A 19,639-nucleotide genomic window follows, 5' to 3' on the forward strand; every position below is an offset into this window, starting at 1 on the left:
TTTAATTGTGTTATTGCGTTTTAAAATCGTTATCATCGGTGTGAAATTAAATACGAAAAAAATATAGGCTATATTCGTGCGCGCTCACGACATTAAATAAATGTTCAGATAATAATTATTTGTGAGGTTATTGTGAGTTGACCGCGAGGTGATGAAGGTTTGCTGTAGTTTGAGCTGAAGCTGAAGCTCTGCACCGATGCAGGTTTAGTTGTTTACTCTGCTCACTGTTTCTAAATCAAAAACAGAGAAAGAACGGAAAGAGAGAGAGAAAGAGAGGGAGAGAGAGGCCGAGCGTCGGTATTATTTCCCTGCATGTGCTTTATTGATCAGTGACTGTGAGCTAATGTCATTATCCTCATCAATAGAGAATCACTGTGATGCTGACAGTGATTAATGATCAGGGGCCTCTGCGCGTGACCCCCGGGGCCCACAAACACTCTCTCTCTCACACACACACACACACACACACACACACAGCAGATGCCGCTTCAGCTGGAACATGTTCTCTGCTTTATATGTGATATATGTAGAAAACAAGAGTCGCTTTGGTGAGAGTGTCGAGAACAAACGCGGAGTTCGTGTTGCGATCCCAATTCACTCGCTCGTTTTCTCCTGTTTATTGCGAACATTTCTTCTGCTTTTGTGTGTTCTTACATTCCCGTGACTCTGACACGATGATGATGATGATGATGAAGGCTGGATCATCCATCATTCCTGTCACAGGCGCAATTCAATCCACCTCCTGTCCCCTATTAATATTAAAATAAGCTCACAATGATGCCGCCCTTCCTTTCACTTTTCTTTTTTTCTGTTTCTTTCTTTCAGATCATATTCTACAATTTCACAATGAATTTTTTGCACGTCTATTTTCGCGAATGAATAATCATTTAAATTGTATTTGTTCGTTTGTGATCCCGGGTGAATAAATACGCATAAATAAATGCAATACATTTAAAGAATTAAAATGTGCATAACTGCACCACGCAAAAAAAAAGAAAAAATAAAATAAAAATGCACAAAACGCAAATCTTTATATATATATATATATATATATATATATATATATATATATACACACGCATATCTTCAGGTAATCATTTATTTCATGTCTTTAGAGGATTTCACGATGAAACGGCGACTGGTCATTAATTTTAACCGCTGGATATTTAATTGCAATGATATGTTTTTTGAAGTTATTATTTTGTAAATTAATAATTACCGCTGGTATAATGGTAAATTATTAATACCGTAATTCAGCTTTTTACAAATAATTCAAAACCTGCTTTAGGGAAATGCGGTTGTTTTCTTTTATCCATCGAGCGTAAAAAATTAGACATTCGGTACAAACGAGCCCTTCAGTAAATATTCAGAAAAACATATTAAACATTAAAGTAATGAAGAAAGACTAACTTTCACATCAAGCTCTTGAAACATTCGCCTGTGAACATGTTTGTTTTTCACTCCGAGGTGTTATTGCTCTTTTCTAGAAATGTGTTTTAATGTGTTTAGGGCTTTTCATTCGTTGCGTTTATTGCGCACGTGAGCGTCCTCATCATTGTAATCGATAATAATAATTTTACTAGCATGTATAAATGTTGTTGTAATAATAGTAATAATAGTGTTGTGCCGTGGTGCAGCGGGTTGAGTGTGAATGGAGCCGCAGTGCAGTGAAGCTCCAGCAGGAGGCGCCGCAGAGACTCAAACCTCCTTCAGTCTCTAATGTCGAACACTGACTGTCCATTTACCCCCTAAACCTCAAACTACCCCTCTGTGAGTCCAGCAGCTCTAAGTCAGCGGAAGCTCTTGTGTTTGTTTTGTGTCAAAAACAAACATCTTAAATGGAGGATCGGATTTAGAGAACATTAACACGCCATGATCCCTTTAACAACAATAGGCTCCTGAAAAAAAAAACTGTTCGTCACGTCCGACTTCTTAAATTAGATTAGGCTAATGATATATGATGTGTTATTATATTATTAGCTGTTATTTTTTATATCGATGACTTTTTAATAAGCGCAACACACAAGAATCTACCAAAATCAAAAATGAAATATTTATTACAGCATTTGTGACTGAACACCTTTGAAACATTACGCCACAGTCCTCATACAAGTATTGAATGTATTTCTGACAAAGCTCAAGGGAGACAGTATTTCATCTTCTAGTGAGGAGCACGTGCTGAGAAAGGAAGGGGAAATCATGGACATACAATATCAATGCCACAGCAGATCTGAAACTAGCAAAAACATTCGTCTTCAATTGAGGTAAACACATAGAATATCTAACATGAAACAATTAATAGACTGAACTCTGTACGAAGTTTCTTACAATATTCTCTCAGCTTGAGTTCATAATTTAAGTTCTGTTTTTTTTTTTTTTCATCCTGTTAAAAGTTTTTCACCGCGTCGACCGTCGATCGCTTCTCTACTGTATGTGCCAAAGATTTCAGAGAATCCACGAATCGGTATCGTCCGTATGGCAGATATATATTGATCCCCAGGCGTTAAACTGCTGCAGGATGTTGTTTTGTTTTTGTTTTTGTTTTTCTCGAGGATACACGTCCTTCATAAGGCTCTTACTCTGAGAGTCCGAGATACAAAATTAATAATAATAATAATATTAATAATAATAATAAAATAAAAACGTATAAAAGCAACACAATCCAGTGCTTGGGCAATTCAAACGAAGAACTTCACCTACAGGGCAACATTCATTCATGGACCAAAAAGGGAAAATGCATGACGAAAAAAGAGGAGGGGTCTCGTGAAGAGAGCGGGCTTCAATCGGCAGAAACTCTGATGGAGGAGGAATCGTCGTCGTCGTCGTCGTTATTACCGGGAACTGTGGTCCGTGACGGGGCGGAATCACTGGCGTTTGGGCCGAGACGCTTTTTCTCCCGTTATTGCTGCGATCGGAGCTTCTCTGCTTCGGGGATCAGCACACACAGTGTGAAAAACAGGGCAACGTTTTACTCTAGGACTAGCTCATGAAACATAAAGTGAGTGATAAAAATGTACAAGATTTAATTTAGTTTCTATACTTTTATACTACAGTAGTTTGAACTCTTGGAGTCTCTTTTGTCTTTTTTTTTTTCTTTATCATGTTTTGTGTGTGTGTGTGTGTGTGTGTGTGTGTGTGTTTGTGTGTGTTTATTTTCAATAAGCTGAAACATCCTCTGTTGATTTGAACAGACACCCAAGACTTTACAAAGTGTTTTTGTCAGCTCTTGGTCCTCCAGCAACAAAAGTAACAAAATTCACAAGATAAAAAACAATCACAGCTCGTCTGGAATTCCACGTGAAGCTCTGATTCTGCTGTCGGTCGCTTCACCGCGTTCTCTCTTATCCTTCAAAAATCTTTCGTGGGGTTATTGTCCAGTTCATCCGTGATGGTGTTGGTCGGTTCCCTTCGGTCGTCGGCCGCGGACGCCCACGCCGGTCCAGCAGCGCTGTGGTCAGGGGGGGGTCAGAGGAGTCGTGGTCGTTTCCGCTCGAGGAGGGGTCTCCGTGCATTAGCATGGCCGCACGGGATGGAGGGTGACGAAGTGTGACAAACGCAAGAGACGAAGGGCTTTCGGTGGAAGGGGGGGTGGGTCGGTGATGCCATGCTCATGCCCACAGGACCACGCTGAGGTACGAACTCCCCCGGCACGCCTCGCCGACCTGAGATTCAGAGAAACACACAGTCAGCGGTGCAAGACGAATGCGCCCTGATCTAGATTCAGGCCACGTGTCTGCAGCTAATGCGGCTAAAGATATTTCAAACAAAGAGCACACTTGAGCAGAGACATTTGATAACGGCCTGTGTCTCTGCTCTGTGTATCGACTTGTGCACGCCTGTTAGAAGATACCTAGATGGAGCGTTCATATCACTTCTCCATCCTCAATCACGCTGCAGAACGAAGAGTTCAAAAGCGTGCATTTTACATTCTCTGGGAATCGAACCCATGACCTTGGCATTGCTGGGGCCGTCCAGCAGAAACAACCTTATAGTACTAAAATGATTGAATCCTGATCCCAATCAAAAATGATTTAAGTTACTTTACGAACTTGCTAAATTACTGGTTAACAACACCCCGCAATACCTGCTTATTATACAGGACAAGGTCCTACACTGGAAGCCTATAATTGAGCCGTAGTATGTGCATGTGTAGCACTGAGCTGTTGAATCAGTGGAAGGGTAATCGCTAGTGTTGAGGTGCATGAGAACGGGGCGGCACACAGTGTTTTGTAACGTGACCCCAGGGGCATTAACAACAGTCATTTAAAGGAGGGGGACGGGGTCACTCCAAGGTCATCAGGCACTCACAGCACATTCCTGTAACACGCTATGTTGCAATTAAAGAACAGCGTAGGCCAAGTATTTGAGAGCAAACTGCATGCATTCATCTGACACGCACGTGTTTTTTAAAGCATCTCGTGAAACTAGTAAAACGAGTGGCAACTGCAATATAAACCTGCAGCTCTTCCCTTTAAATCGGCAGCAGACGCGCGTGACGCCGTAAACCGCTCTCTAGATCCGCATCCTTTAGTAACAGCACACCTCCGTGAGCGCGCTCCATCGCCGATCATAATTAAACAGCAAATACGGCATATTGTGTGTGTGCGTAATCGAATCAGAGATGGCTAATATTCCTCTGTATTAAGCTATTAATCTAATTGCTCATGAAGCATAAAATATGTTACGTAATTAAATAGTCTCAAAATTATCCCACGCCGTATTAAAAATTATCCAAGCTGAGCAAATGTTGTCTCTGCGGCTGTTTTAGGGAACGCGCTCGCCACGTTTCCGAGTCTATTAACGAGGGGGGGGGGGCCTTCGTGGCGGCATCACTATGGTGACCTACAGGAAACTGCCGTCTATTTACATATAAAGGGTTCTTTTAATCAAGCAAAGTGTTATTATATTGAGGCTCATTGAGCAGGAAGTAGAGGTGTTAAATAAAATCTTCTCTGCCCTGCCACCTTTGGGACGCCATACGTCTTGATTTCTCAAATGTCAGCGGCGCGGCGCCGACGGGCAGCGTAATGGGTGTCTTAATCAGACGAGGAACGCGAGCGAGATCTCCGCGTTTACATGCGGTCGTTCTTTAATGCCGTCCTGTCGTAGCCCACGCTCTCCCATCTGCGGATATTCCGATTCGATCTCCCTCCGTTCCCAGTAAAAAAAAAAAAAAAAGAAAGACACGCGGCTTCCCTCGGTGAAGGATGGCCGTGTCACCCGCCGTCTCTATATCTCTCTCCGGGAGCGTAATGTACTGCACTGCTCCCGTCTTTGCATATAAGATAATTTGGGCATCAATCCTTCCCCTGACGGATTTATGTCACTCCGAGGACAGTTTCACTTCTCCTTTTTTATCGCTTCACTGGAGCCCGCTTAATTTCACCCCGTCATATTCTACCCCAGGAGATGCCATTTTTTTCCCCCAAATGTCCAACATTTGCATTGGCCGCATGAGACATGGAGCGCGGCGCCGCCGAGGCGATAAATAAATTCCACTTTAGTGCTTTTCTGCCTTGTTTTTGTTGCAGGCCGTCCAGGAAACATCGCACGACCCGCGTCTCACCTGACTCGTTCTGCTGCCCTGATATTTAGCGATCGCAGGGCGAGCGTAAAGCGGAGCGTCCATGCTGTTATTTTGGGCTTTCAGGGGAATTCTGACAGGAAATGGACAGGAAAGACTCCTGAAAGAAAGGCGGAGGAAGAACAAGAGTCCCAGAGTACTTACTTCCCCCTTTTCTTTACTGTACAGCCGTTACATGTAGTGCCACTGGCCGTCCATGCCCATATTCATGCCCATGCCACTCATTGGACCTGCAGAGACAAACATCACAGACAGTCGATGTCCATCAGTGCTCGTCATTTACGACATGACTAAACACAAGCAAGCTGACAACAACTCGGACAACTCAGGAATTTGCTTTTTCATTGGCTCAGGTAAGGACCTTTTGATTTTGTCTTCAAAAACATTAGTTAAATTTGCATAGCAGATGAGATAATATGATCTAGGGAATCTGAAGAGAGATGAGTTCTGAGCAGAGAACTCTAAGATATTTTCTTTTCTGAAACTATGGGAGACAGCTGAGATTAATGGAAGAGAAACATTTGAGAATCAGGAGGCTTAAATTGTTTATTCAATCAATTGCATTACAAGACAAGAGTGTCCAATCCTGCTCCTTGGAGGTCAACTGTTTTGAAGAGTTCAGCTCCAACCCTCATCAAACACACCTTAACCAGCTAGACCAGGTTTTCAGGATTACTAGAAACCTCCAGCCAGGAGTGTTAGAGCTAAACTCTCTCAGAGCAGAGCAGGATTGGATTGGACACCCCTGGACTAAAAGAAATATCTTGAAGAGATCTCAGAGGTGATTGCGGGAAGATGGTCGCTGTATCTCACCTGCCGGCCGGATGCCCATGTGTTGCTGTCCGTCCAGCACGAAGCTGCCCATTGGCTGCCCCTCCGGACTGTATGCTGCTCCCTGGCTCACTGAAGGATCAAGAAGAAAACCTGAGTGAAGTCAAACGTGGACACCAGGGGAAGAAGAGAGAAGACACACCAGACAATCAGCGATTATCCCAGCAGCAGCCCAAACACAATGAGCTGTTCATCAGCCACACACAGACACTCACTCATCATTCTCCAACGTATGCATCAACAGGACATGAGAAGGTTACATCAACATAACTGTTCAACAGCACTGACTGATGTCTATCTCTTGACTTGCTTCACTGTTCTCGGGTTCAGTAGATCATAAGTCAGAGATCTAGAGACTATGCAGTGGAACTCTGAACTTTGCATGAAAATCTTCACCTACATCAGGAAAAAGCACCACTGCTACATGACCTGTATATTTCATTCTGATGTTTCCTGATTATCCCAGTGTTCAGATCCTAAAAATAGGATGCAATCTCTTACTCGAATCATCACAACTTCAGCACAGCGAGAAACATTATCAAGCCATCAATAACTCAAAAACTAGAGAATTTCCCTTATGTTTCTGGTGTGAATTCATGAACGATTATGCAGATCGCTTTCTAATGTACCATAACACAAAGAGAAACAGTGAAACGCTCCAGAATTACTGTAAAGTTCTCCTGTGGCCAATTAGCATTGAAATGCGCTAATGTCCCTCTAACCAGCGAGATGGAGAAACATCCAATTAGATCCAATCTGCTCTCGTTGTAGCGTAGACAAGGGAAAGGAGAGCTCGTGGACTCTAAAGTGAGACACAAACAGTGGTGAGAAGATCAGAGAAGATGAGATGATGTTTACCTGCTCGATTCGATTGGTCAATCATGGGCTGCACTATTCTTCTTCTGGCATTGATGAACCTGAAAACACAGAAGAAAAACAAGACCGATTACGTCACCTGCCATCACAAACCTAACATGTAGCATTCACAGTATTGTAGTACTCGAGTCCGGACAAGACCGAGATCATACTTTCAGACTAAACTTGGATTCGATTGAGCTGGTCTTGGCTAATCATAAAAAATATAGTCTTGGACGTAGGCTTGGGATGGACTCATCTTGTCTACTCAGTCTAGTCCAGATAAACCAGAAAACAACACTGAAACTCAGGAGCTCAGGATTTGAGAATCTAATTCTCTGATTTTAATAAATGAAAATGTTTGAGTAATTTGTCAAAGCTCTGCCTTTAGAAAGCTTCTGGAATAGCTTCTCCAAGACAGCAATCAGATCAGTGGAGATGTTATCTGAAGTCTCCTGCTTCTCAAAACATCATCGCACATGTGTCTTAGAGGAGATCTCAACAACATGCTCAGATCTGCCAAGAGAGATCACAACCATTTCTCATCAGGTGATCTGAGCTGTTCTCCACATTCATAAAGCTCTTTTCTCTTCCGGAGGAACTTCTACGATGATCATCAAACAAGTAAGTGAGAAGCGGACCACACCGTAGCCCAAACCAAACCCCCGCCTCACACATGCACAAACATTATTCTTCACGTGTTAGCGCTCATGAGACGTTCAGAAGGAGCCCGAAGTTAGCGAGGGCCGCGATACAAACGGCTCTTTGAGTTCGTCCCCTGCCCCCTGGTAAGGGCCCGTGGCAGGGGTCCCTCTCCTCTCCAGCTGTCTGTAAATGAGCTCCAGGCTTTCAGCAGCTATTGTTATGTCAGCGAGACCATCAATTAGCCTGTCTGAAGTTTTATCACCAGCACGGCGGCAAATAAGCGCAGCTCCACAAAACCTCCCGGCCCGGCCTCTCTCCTGCAGCTTTTGAGCGCCGAGCCGCTCGGGTCATCGGGAGGTCAGTGCCAGCCGAGGGAACCTTTTTAATGCGGAATGGGCCGCCGAGGGCCGTGTCAAAGGCAAAACGGCCGCTCCGCGTCGGGAGAGACCCCGTACTAAAGCGGCACAGAGGAGCGAGCGTCAAAGGTGCCCACATGTGTTTGATATTAGAGCGAGGGTTCGGATCACGCTGGGGCTATCCCGCATGAAAGAAGCGGGCGAGCGCACACAGGGCGACTCTATGGGACCGGTCATTAGATACAAGCAGGACTGGAATCAATTTGAGCTCTAATCCCTCCTGAAGCCGTCGTACATGCTCTTACCTTCCATTAACTTAAACGCCCGCAATCTGCGCTTTCGCAATGACACGCTGAAGTTCACTACGCGGACAGCTGGGAAAAGACGAATAACTTTGCTTTCTTTGTCTGAAAGACAGGAGCACTAGTAGAGAGCAATGGACTCTCGGATGGCATATACAACTAAACAGAAGAAAATGATTGACATGAGTGTAAATATGTGATGTGCGGGTATCACATGAACACACACACCTGTACGATTCATCACTTGCACATTTATGAAATATAACGCAGTCATTTACTGTTGGGCTTTATGGAACAAATGTGGTCCATGGCATTACCCTGTGGTTAAATATTTGTGTATAATGACACTAATCGTTTCCATTGAAAAGTCTGAGGTCAGTCCTATTTTTGTTTTCTTTTTTTTTTAAAGAGAGATTTTCTGCAAGAATTCATTAAAAGAGATGTACAATGCTATTAAAATGTTACAAAAGTTTTCTATTTCAAAAAAGGCTGTTATTTTGAATCTTCTATTTATCACAGAATTCTGAAAAATAAAATGTATCACGGTTTCCGCAAAAATATCCAGCAGCACAACTGTCTTTTCAATATGATAATAACAAAAAATATATTAGAATGATTTCTGAAGGATCGCACCGAACACTAAAGTAATGGTGCTCAAAATTAAGCTTTGCATCACAGGAATAAATTACATTTTACAATACATTCACATAGAAAACAGTTATTTTAAATTGTAATAATATTGCTTAATATTGCAGTTTTTTACTGTATTGTACTGTACTGTACATTAAAAAATGCTTCTGACCTAAACTTAATTTATTTGCCGTATTTGCTGAGTAATAGTAATCAGTATAACATACTGTCAGTCAGCCATTATCACAAAAAAAACTGATCCTTCCTGATTATACATTATAACTTAAAACATATTTTGTCAAAAAAAAAAAAAAAAAACTCATAAATGAGAAATACCAGAGAGAGAGAAGAGTGATTTATGAATTTCTTTAAGAGTAGCTGATGGGACTGACTGACCTCTTACACACACACACACACACACACACACACACACACACACACACACACACACCACATTTCTCCAAACTCAGGCTTTCATTTCTGTCTACACATTTTGATTTATATTTTTCACAACACATACATTTAATGGATACTTAAAATAACAAATTACTTAAAAAGACATAAAACAAATATAAAAACAACAATAATGTACAAGCAAATACACCAGATGTTAACGATAAGCCAAAAAAATGGTCAAATGTAGCTTACATAAATACTGAACTAATAAGGTGTTTAACAAAATCAAAAGGTGTTGAGATGATTCAGTACGTCTATCTGTTAGACTCTTTACTGAAGCTGCACAAACTACAGAAGTGGAACAGAACCCTCAGAAACACACACACACACACACACACACACACACCGCCTGCCGCTGCGCTCTGCATGGGAACCCCATGCTGTCTTCAAACAAATAATTAAAGGAGAGGTGAAGGGTCACGGCAGGGTCATTTCTCTGGATATGCCACAGAATGTGTCCTTTACTGCCGCTCACAACAAAGACAAACACTCCATGAGACGCAGCACAGAATATTCAATGCTCTGGAGTCCCCTAAACACGGCTGCATGTGCATCAGGAAAAATAAGAAAAGTGCCATTTTCTACAAATAGGGTCCCATTATCTTTTATAAATAATAAGCCCAAAATTCCATGCTCTGTGGAGCGCTATTAATCGAAGACAAACTAGTAATTAGCACATAATAACAAACTAGGTTTAAACAAATTGAACATATCTGTAATGCCTTTGTGTAATGTATCTTTTCAGCAGTCTTAACCTTCAAGGAAAACAAACAACAGTCTCATCATAACATAAGCTACTGAATTGATACATAAAATTCACTGTAGAAAATATGGTTACTCATATGGTCATTTTAATTACCCAAAACATAATTTAAAATTAAATACATTTTATAATATATGTCATATTTGTGAAAAAAACTTTATATTTATAATATTTACAATTAAATGATCCTATTTTGTTATTATTGACCATATTCAACAACTCCTTTACTACATTTATTTAAAAAAAAAAAATGTCTCAATCTGTGAGAAATACAAACTGATCAAAATACTGAATGAACTGAATAACAGCTCTATTTAGGCTACATATTCAACCCTGTTACTTCTGACCATTTTACACATTGTTGTATTTTTGTTGCAATAATTGGATAATTCATGTTTTTAATAATTTTTATTTTTAATATCAATTTATTTAAAAAATCTAAATATAACAAATTTTACATTTGCTAGGAAACAACAAAATCAAGGTTTTAAACTGTATAACTGCATTTCGCTCAAATTAGGATAAAATGATTGCAACAAAAGTAGAATTAAGCATTGCAGAAATGGAAAATTACATTTTCATTGCTCTTTTTTGTACCCTTTGGTGCAAGATTTCATGAAACACACGTGTAATCAGACAGAGCAAACACACATGGACCGGCTGCGGCTGTGAGTTATGGACTCAGAACTGCAGGAGGCCACTTGACCTCGCTCTAGCGTGGAGCTGCATCAACATTCAGAAACCTCACTTCAAACACACGTTCAGCAGCCAAACTCTCGTGAGAGGAGCAGCGGGCCGACAGACCGCGAGTCTCAGGGGCCGTTCGTGGAATTCCTGACAAAGAGCGGGAGTCACGTGATCTCCAGCGAACGTGAGCCGAGCCGCGGCCACACCTGGTAACCGGCCCCGTCGTCAGCATTCCTTTGCTGAAAAACCCCAAACCAAACCGCCCTCGTCTGGACGCCGGCCAGCGGCGCTCACCAGGCCCCGGCCGATCACGACGGGAGGGCAGAGCCAATCGTGAACGGGGTCGCCGGTTTGACGGGACAGCAAGCTTGTGCGCCTCTGAAGCTGCGAGAATTCAAACACGGCGCAGTCGCCTCGTCCCGCATCTGCTCGTCAATAAAAGCATCCCGTCCTGCCAGAAAAACAGACCCAACCAACCAAAACTAATGAAGCTACTCTTTAATGAGGCTCACAAACAAATAAATAGATAATGAAATAAACAGAGAAAACAGCGAGGGCTCGAGGGAGGAAGCGGAGAGCGCCGCCGTCAACTTTGACCTAGGAAGTGTGCGCAGATTAACGCCGGGCGGCACAGGTTTAATCAAAGCAAACAATTCCTCAATTTACACCCACTAACAGGGTCAGACGTGTGTCCACAGGCCAAACACACATGAGAGCTGTCTGTCCATTTATCACAGAGAGACAGACTGTCTCTCTCTCTTTCTCTCTCTCTCTCTTCTTTAAGTTAAACCAGGAGTGGTGAGACGAGCATTACCTCACCCGCGTTTGATTTACTGCAGATGGAAGAGAGCATGAGTGTGTGTGTGTGTGTGTGTGTGTGTGTGTGTGTGTGTGTGTTTACATAGTTTTCTGCGGCGGGAGAGGAAGAGCGTTTCATTCCGTCTGTTTGTCTGTCTGTCTGTTCTCCAGCTGTCTCACTCTCTGTTCTCTGGAGGAGGTTTCTGTCTGTCTTTGTGTTTTCGGGTTCTGGGGTGCAGAACTCATTAAAACCCCGGTGGAAAACCAGACTCAGACTTATATGTTTGTTTTGCAAACTGACACCATTTAACGAGCTGCTAATTAAAATAAATCAATAACACTGCGGCACCGCTCTCTTCGGATTGTGCTGAGTTTTCCTCAGATGGGCTTCAGCGTGTCACCACAGCGATTCCTGATCACGTCCCGTACGGACACAACAGGTGGGAATCAGACGTAGGAGTAACGCACCAATTCCATTCAGTGGTAGGTTTTTATCCAATCCATTTGAATTGTTCCAGGAATGCATAAAATGTTCCACGAATGGCGTAACTCGCTGCTTTACAACCATAGTATGATGCATTGTTGGAAAAACTAACTAACTTAAAGGGATAGATCACTCAAAAAAAAAAAAAAATGAATGCAGGGCAGTTGGACATTGCAGTAGATCAGAGGTAAAAAAAATACTGTTCAGTTTCTTGCACAGACTGTTTTTTTCATGTTTTAAGACTTCAATGTAGGGTTTAATTTAGTTTTGTCTGTGTATGTTTTTTTGACTCTCAAAGCCATTGACTGCCATTATATGACTGCCAGACTGCAACGGTTTGAGTTAAAAATCTTTGTGTTCTACTGAAGAAACAAAGTCACCTACATCTTGGATCCACTGGGGATAAGCAGATAAATATCAAAAAATTTCATTTTTGGGTGAACTATCCCTTTAAATCTCCAAGAACTGTTGTTAATGGCGCGAAGCAGGTAACCAATCAGTTTGAGATTAATTTAATGTCAGATTATTAATATTGAACATGGCGTCTGAGAACTGCAATTTTTGTTCTTGGTTATTTTGTGGGCTCATGTGCGTCACTTCACAAATACTGCTTAACAAACTAAAGTTGAATGAAATTTATTATGTATGGAATTATAGAAGATACTTGCTTATTTCGTTTAAATGCAAGATCTATGCTGGTAACCACAGAATTTGTGACCACGGTTGCTTTTGGGAAACGCAGCGCTGATTGGCTGAATGAAGGCGTGCTCTACATGCACCCATATAAAAGCAGCGCTCGGAGACGGCGGAGCGAGTCCGGAGGGTCCGAGTCGACCCCAGCTGTCAGCTGTCCGTCAAACACCTGGGCCAGGAAGAGCCGCTTGTTGCTCCTTTGATCCCGCAAGTAGCAGCTGCTGGTTTGTACAGCGAGACTTTGTTCTGGCAGTTCTGCTGTCTCTCTGTCCTGCGGCACAACAGCAGCCAATCTACCACGCGAGAAACACCTCTCCGCTTTCATTGGCTACATCAGCAAGCTCTGACAACTGCGGCAGGTTTGTCTTGGCCCCGGTAAAGCTCACAGACATCTGACGCTGCGTCCTTAAAGACATGATAGTCAGGGCTCAAATCAGAGCCAAAGACGCCCCGGGCGTCAACACACCTGTGTGAGGAGCCTGAACCAGCACCTCTCTCTCTCTCTCTCTCTCTCTCTGTGTCTCACCCTCCCTCTGCACCTTTGCTCTGCACTGTTTTAAAGTTGTTTTTGATTATCACAGACACTCGTCACTGTTCTGACCCGACACGAGGCTTTTCCTCTCTGGGGAAGTGTTGGCACTTTGTTTCAGGATCTCAAGAAAAGGTTCCGCCTGTGTTTTTATTTATTTGATCAGTTTTGTTTCTTTGGTTCATTTGGCAAATGCTTTGCTCGATCAGTTCATGCATTCCTTGGGAATCGAACCCATGACCTTGGCGTTGCAAGCATGATCTACGGTTTGAGCTACAGGAATACTAGAGGAATTATATTGTCCTACCTACTGAGGGACCTCTATAATGGGACGTGTCCAATCTAAGAGTAAATATCAGAGTTAATATGATTTCTTGTGTTTGGAACTACAGGTCGAGGCACTTTTACGTTTAAATAACAGAAGCCACTTTCTTTGCACTTGTATACATTTACAGATGCGGACATTAAAAATGTACATCATAAGAAAAGGGCCCATGGCCCGTAGAAAAGTACATCATTCCTTGGGAATCGAACCCATGACCTTGGTGTTGCTAGCGCCATTCTCTACTGTTTAAGCTACAGGAAAACTATCAGAGCATGTTTTACAAGAAAATACTATTTCAGTGTTTATATGGGCTGCTTCCTATTTCTTTGAAATAATTTGTGAAATTTACCAGAAGCAACAATTTCTGTGTGAAAATTTGTTTCAAAGTAAATCCTATTTTTTCTCTTACTCAGTTGTAATGTGTCTTGTAATACAATATTCTCAATTTTCTCAAAAGAAGCATAAATTATTTTATTGTTTTTAAATAATTGTTTAAAAGGAGACACTGCAGGCAAAAATACTGTTTTTACATGCACATGTCAAGTTTGAGATTTTGGTCTTTTTTTGAGACTTTTTTTTAGACCAGTGAAAAGAGACAGTTTTAAGTGTTTCTTTTATAGCAGTTTATCTATTTGTGTCAATAGATTTCAACTGCAATCCATATTTTTAAAGGCAGTTTTCTCAAAATGTGTTTTTCTCCTACACTGAGCCATAAACGCCACTTCAGCAGCACTTACACACACCAAACTTTACATTTTTATTTCTGTCAATATCCTAAAGGTTTTTACAGAGGGATTTGTTCAGATATATTTTGTTTGATTTTGATTTTGACAATGTTTTATTCTCCAAAAAAATGGTAAGTGTTTCCTGTCTGTTCTTTTTTGAATTATGTCATGACAAAATGAGATACCCAAAGTTCCCTCTGTAAAAACTTTTGACTCTAATATGTAAAAAAAAATTAAACAAGAATTTAGAAACTGACTTAACCCAGTGTTTAGATTTTTGTACTATAAATGTATTCAAATGAACACGTATTTTATTAAATAATGCCTAATTTGCATATTAAAGCTAACATTTTAAAAAACGTGTTTAATTTTATCAAATTAAATGATCAAACTGGGTAAGTAAGGTGGTAACTATTAGTTATTTTTTTGTATCCTATTCACCTGCAGTGTCTTGCCTTCAATGTAACACTGATGAAAAGGGATATAAAAACAATTTTAAAAATGGAGTAATTTTTTTTCCACACATGTTGGAGGGTAACGCTGGTTAATGTGAGTGTAAGTTACGGCGAGGAGCCGCTGCAGGGCACCTGCACCCGAGATCTGCCCGTCATCAGTGAAACCTCTCAATTAACCTCCTTTCACTTACCGCCGCCTGCGAGGACTCTGTCATTAGCCTCCACACCCCCGTCACCCCATTCAATCTCAGAATCAGCCCATTCTCTCAGACCCTAAAGGGGCCCACGGTTCAACACCCTCTCTGAGTCTCTCTCTGTTCCCGTCTGTCTCTCTGCTCCACAGACCCGTCTCACGCCTCATAATGAGAGACCAGAGCTTTGGATCTGACTGGAGTGTCCATTGAGAGACATTTAAAGGGCCCGCTTTGATTTCACCGTTGCATTTTTGACCTGTCCCGAGTCGGTGAGTGTGAAGAGGGTTTGGAGTGAGTCCAGTGTCTGTGTGTCTTGTTTTGGCATCATTTCTGCTGCTACCTCATCCAGAACATCTCGGCTCGCTGGCACGACGCGCTTCAGTAAACAAACCTGAAGTATTAATTTATGATAGCGCTGCTGGCGTCAAACTCACAGCGCAGGCCATGAATTGATTTTTAGGAAAATAGATCTCAGGTAAGAGGATGGCATTAGAGGCTTGTGTTTGAGAGACTGAGAGAGAGATGGGAAAATTGCAACATTATATAACATAAATATTTTTCTGATGTGGAAATATAAGTTTGTCAAAACTACAAGCCGGTGCCAGATTCCGCGACAGCTTCATTTTTGGCAAAAGCTGCAACTCTGTTAACCATTATTGCCCTTATTTACTTACATTTTAATTCAATTATTGTTTGTTTGTTTGTTTGTTTGTGAAGCTGCTTTGAAATGGCATTGTATAAAGCACTATAAAAATAAAGGTGACTTGATTTGTTTATTGCAAGAAAATAACAAAATCATAGCTGTGTTACAACTGTACTCATTCCCCAAATTATGGTTGGAAAATTGCAACAATAAATAACATTCTTAAGTTTACAACAAATAACAAAAACTACAAAACTGTTACCTACTAGCACCCTTATTTGTATGTATACTTATTTATTTATATTATTTTAAATAATTCAAAATTTTGTTTTTTTTATTTTAAGAAAATAACTATTATTTACAGCAGTGTAACAGCTGTATTCAGACATTATCCAAATTTATTTGCAAAACTTGCAACCTTATATGGCATAAATAATAAATAAAACATGATTATTGTTTTCTGAAGGTTCAGCAGATAATTTACTGGCCAATAGTTGAAAAAGCACTGCAAAAAAGGCTTCTATTACTTAGTCATTTTGTCTTGTTTCTAGTCAAAGTATCCTAAAATTCTTTAAATTGAGATGCATTTACTAGACAAGCAAAATGGCAAGATATCTAGTCTTGTTTCCTAAGGGTGGGGAGTAAATTAAGTGCATTTTGATAAAAACAAGTAAAATTGTCTGCCAATGGGGGAAAGTAAAATACTCTCTAAAGATATTCCACTGGCAGATCATTTTATTTGTTTTATACAAAATTCACTTTTTTTTGTAATTTTGTGTATTTAGTAGATGCATCTTAACTTAAGAATTTTTAGATATTTTGACTAAAGCAAAACAAAAAACACTAGGTAAGATAAGGCTTTTTTGCAGTGTGAACACATGATTTTGTAAAAGTTTAAGGCCTTTTGTGTGAGGAGTGGAGTAATGCACAGAATCACACAAACCTGTTCTGTCTGAAACTGATAAACTCGTTCCTTCAAATCCTGATTGTCAGTCGTTCTTCTCTCCAGGGCCTACCTCTCTTTCTCTCTCTCTCTTTTTCCTCTTAACTTCCTCTCAGCTCACGCTATGTTCATCTGCAGTGTCAGCAGAAAGACGCCCCGCTCTCTCTCTCTCTCTCTCTCAGGCTTTATTTCACTAATGTGGGCTGTATTTCCCTCATCCTCGGCATGAGGAGCAGCAGATCTGGCTCTCTATAAATAACTGGAAAAAGCCAACTGATCCGTCTGAGAGTGAAACACAGGAAGCTCTTAGCCATACATCCTCCACAGGACCAGCAGAGCCCAACGCAACCAAAACAATCTCGTTCCTCCCGCGTCTGCGAGGCCAGAGACGGCCGTCCTGTGCTGGATTTCCACATATGAAGTAGCAGTGAACACTAAAGCACGACGGCAGCTCATAAACACAACCTTGGCAGTACAGACTTTATATTTCAGCTTTAAGTGGGTTTCCCTTTTACAAGCCCGAGCCCAGAGCCGGATGGGAAGGGTGAGTGCGCATTTATTTTTCAGCGATATAAAAAGAGCAGATCGAAGCTCAGCGCTACTCCCGTCCGTGACATCTCTCCTCGTTTGCAGCTTCTCATTAACAAACAATACTGCTGTGAAATTGCTTTAATGACAATGTAATAAAATTGCTATTCGGCTCACAGATGGCCCGAGGCGCAGCACCATCCTACAGCGCTGCGTCAGACGGCCGCGTGTGTGCCGTACCTGCGCGCCATATAAATTAACCCACTTATTCACCTTCTGCTCTCACGTGCTTCTCTTTCTTCAATCCTTCTCTATTTGTTTCCCTCTCAAAACAAAACGTGCCGTCCCAGAACATAAAAGCGCTTCACCCCTGTGGCCCGGCTCACTTTCATTTGCATTCACAACGACGCACAAAAATGATTCTCTTCCTCAGTATATCTGTCTTGTTTTCCAGTACAAATATCCCAATGTTCCTAAATCAAAAATGCAATTAATGCATAACACACACGTAATAATTCATATTTTAAAGAAGTATTCAAACTCCATCCAGCAGATTTTTTGAAGGGAAATGATAACACTAAAATTAACTGCATAAGTTAACTTGAACTTACAATGAATTTCTTAAGTCATTTTGATTCTCGATTTAACCCTTGTGTGACCTTAAAGACATTTTTGTCCATTTCACTTTTGGTTTTTTTTTGTTATAAGTGTGCCTTTGTTAATGCCAACTGCATAAATTTTGGCCCAGGTGTTTATTTTTATTAAAATTTTAATATTTCACCATTATTTCCTTCAAAAAATCAGATTTACCCTCCGTACAAAAAAATACTTACACTCAGGACCTTAAGGACAAAAGTTTAAAAAATAAAACCCATTAAAACTGCAATTTTTTAACCCAGGGCCAACTGACTATAAAATGATGCAATATTTGCTAACAGACATTTGTTCTATTGGCAAGGCTTCAAATTTAAAAATTTTACCATTTTTTACTAGATTGTGCCATTTTTCAAATTTGGCATGTACATTTTTTTTATTAAATCTAACACTACATAACAAATATAAATGCCTCAAAATGAATGTTGTTGTTCTTCACTGACACACCAAAGAATCTAATAAGAAAAGATAAAAAATCTGCTTAGCATTTAGTATGTGGAAATTAACTAATATTTTTCATTTTTTCACAAAACACACCTGTGGTATTATGCAAACAAACCAGCATTTAAGGGGTTACAATTCTGAAAATTAAAGAATGTTTGGTATCTATGGATAGAACAGATGCTGGTGAAAAAATCAACATCAGTGAAAGTGAAAAAAAATATTAATAAATCAGATTTTTATGACAGTTTTTGGACCTATGTGTAACTTTTTTTGATGCAGTATGTTTAGATATATTGTACTTGTAAACAAGACAAAGATACTGAGGAAGAACATCATTTTTGCATTTGATTTTCTCTCTGTATCTCTGTCTCTGATAGGGTTCCTGTGAGGAGGATACTTCTGATTTGGCCTAAATGAGCGGCGTCCATCGGCCAGATGCAGACTCGTATGCCAAAAGCGGATCGGCGCTCTGGAGCTATGAGAGACATCAGATCAAATGAAGCTGGAGCGGGGGGTGAGGGTGGCACTTGGGAACCAATTCTGCTAATTAACTGCCAATTAGCGGTCCGTAAATGCAAGCGTTGCTGACGACGTTCTCTGCCAGCAGCTCGCGCCGCCCATCTCCGCTCGTCCTCTCACGCGGTATATTTAGAAAGACCGGCCCGCGATGTCTCCCGTGAGGCGCCAAAAAAAGCCAGGGCGCTCTCATCTAGGTCAAAGTTAAATGGATAACCAGCAACTTCAGTCATGATTCTGGCGGTGCGTAAGACGGAGACAGACAGACGTGTGTGCGAGCGCAGATCTGCGTTTAAACTCGGTGCCTCCAAACTTTCCCATGCTCTGAGGAGGAAAGTCAAACATCTTCACAGGCCAGTTTATACTTTTTACATTACATTTGGAAAATATTAAGCCATTATTTTGAATTTCATAACAGCTGGCTGTGCCAAGTGAAAGGGTCATAAAAAACATAAAGCTGATCTGTTTGTTCGTGACTCATTTGAGTTCGGGGAGGGAAGAGAGTTATGAAACCCTTTCTCCAGTCGTCTCAGCGTCAGCAGACTAGAATCCTTCAGGATGATTATTCATATCAAGAGGAACAGAGAGCCAGAGATTGG

General features: G+C 41.1%; 1 protein-coding gene across 6 annotated transcripts in view; it reads right to left on the bottom strand.

The window, feature by feature from the left end:
* Positions 1–2,031: 2,031 nt before the first annotated feature.
* meis2a (Meis homeobox 2a) overlaps positions 2,032–19,639 on the bottom strand; it is a 60,531-nt gene continuing 42,923 nt past the window's right edge. For 3 of the 6 annotated variants that reach the window (XM_073826657.1, XM_073826655.1, XM_073826656.1), the window contains exons 10-13: positions 7,274–7,332; positions 6,398–6,508; positions 5,729–5,814; positions 3,496–3,662 (exon numbers count right to left, since the gene is read on the bottom strand). In XM_073826657.1, coding sequence (XP_073682758.1) covers positions 5,756–5,814; positions 6,398–6,508; positions 7,274–7,332 — 229 coding nt within the window. In that variant the 3' untranslated portion in view covers positions 3,496–3,662; positions 5,729–5,755. Of the gene's footprint in view, positions 3,663–5,728; positions 5,815–6,397; positions 6,509–7,273; positions 7,333–19,639 lie in introns of all 6 variants that reach the window. The other 3 variants (XM_073826658.1, XM_073826660.1, XM_073826659.1) reach the window with 3 other exon arrangements.

This window comes from Garra rufa, chromosome 21 (genome assembly GCF_049309525.1).
Source record: "Garra rufa chromosome 21, GarRuf1.0, whole genome shotgun sequence".
NCBI lineage: Eukaryota > Metazoa > Chordata > Actinopteri > Cypriniformes > Cyprinidae > Garra > Garra rufa.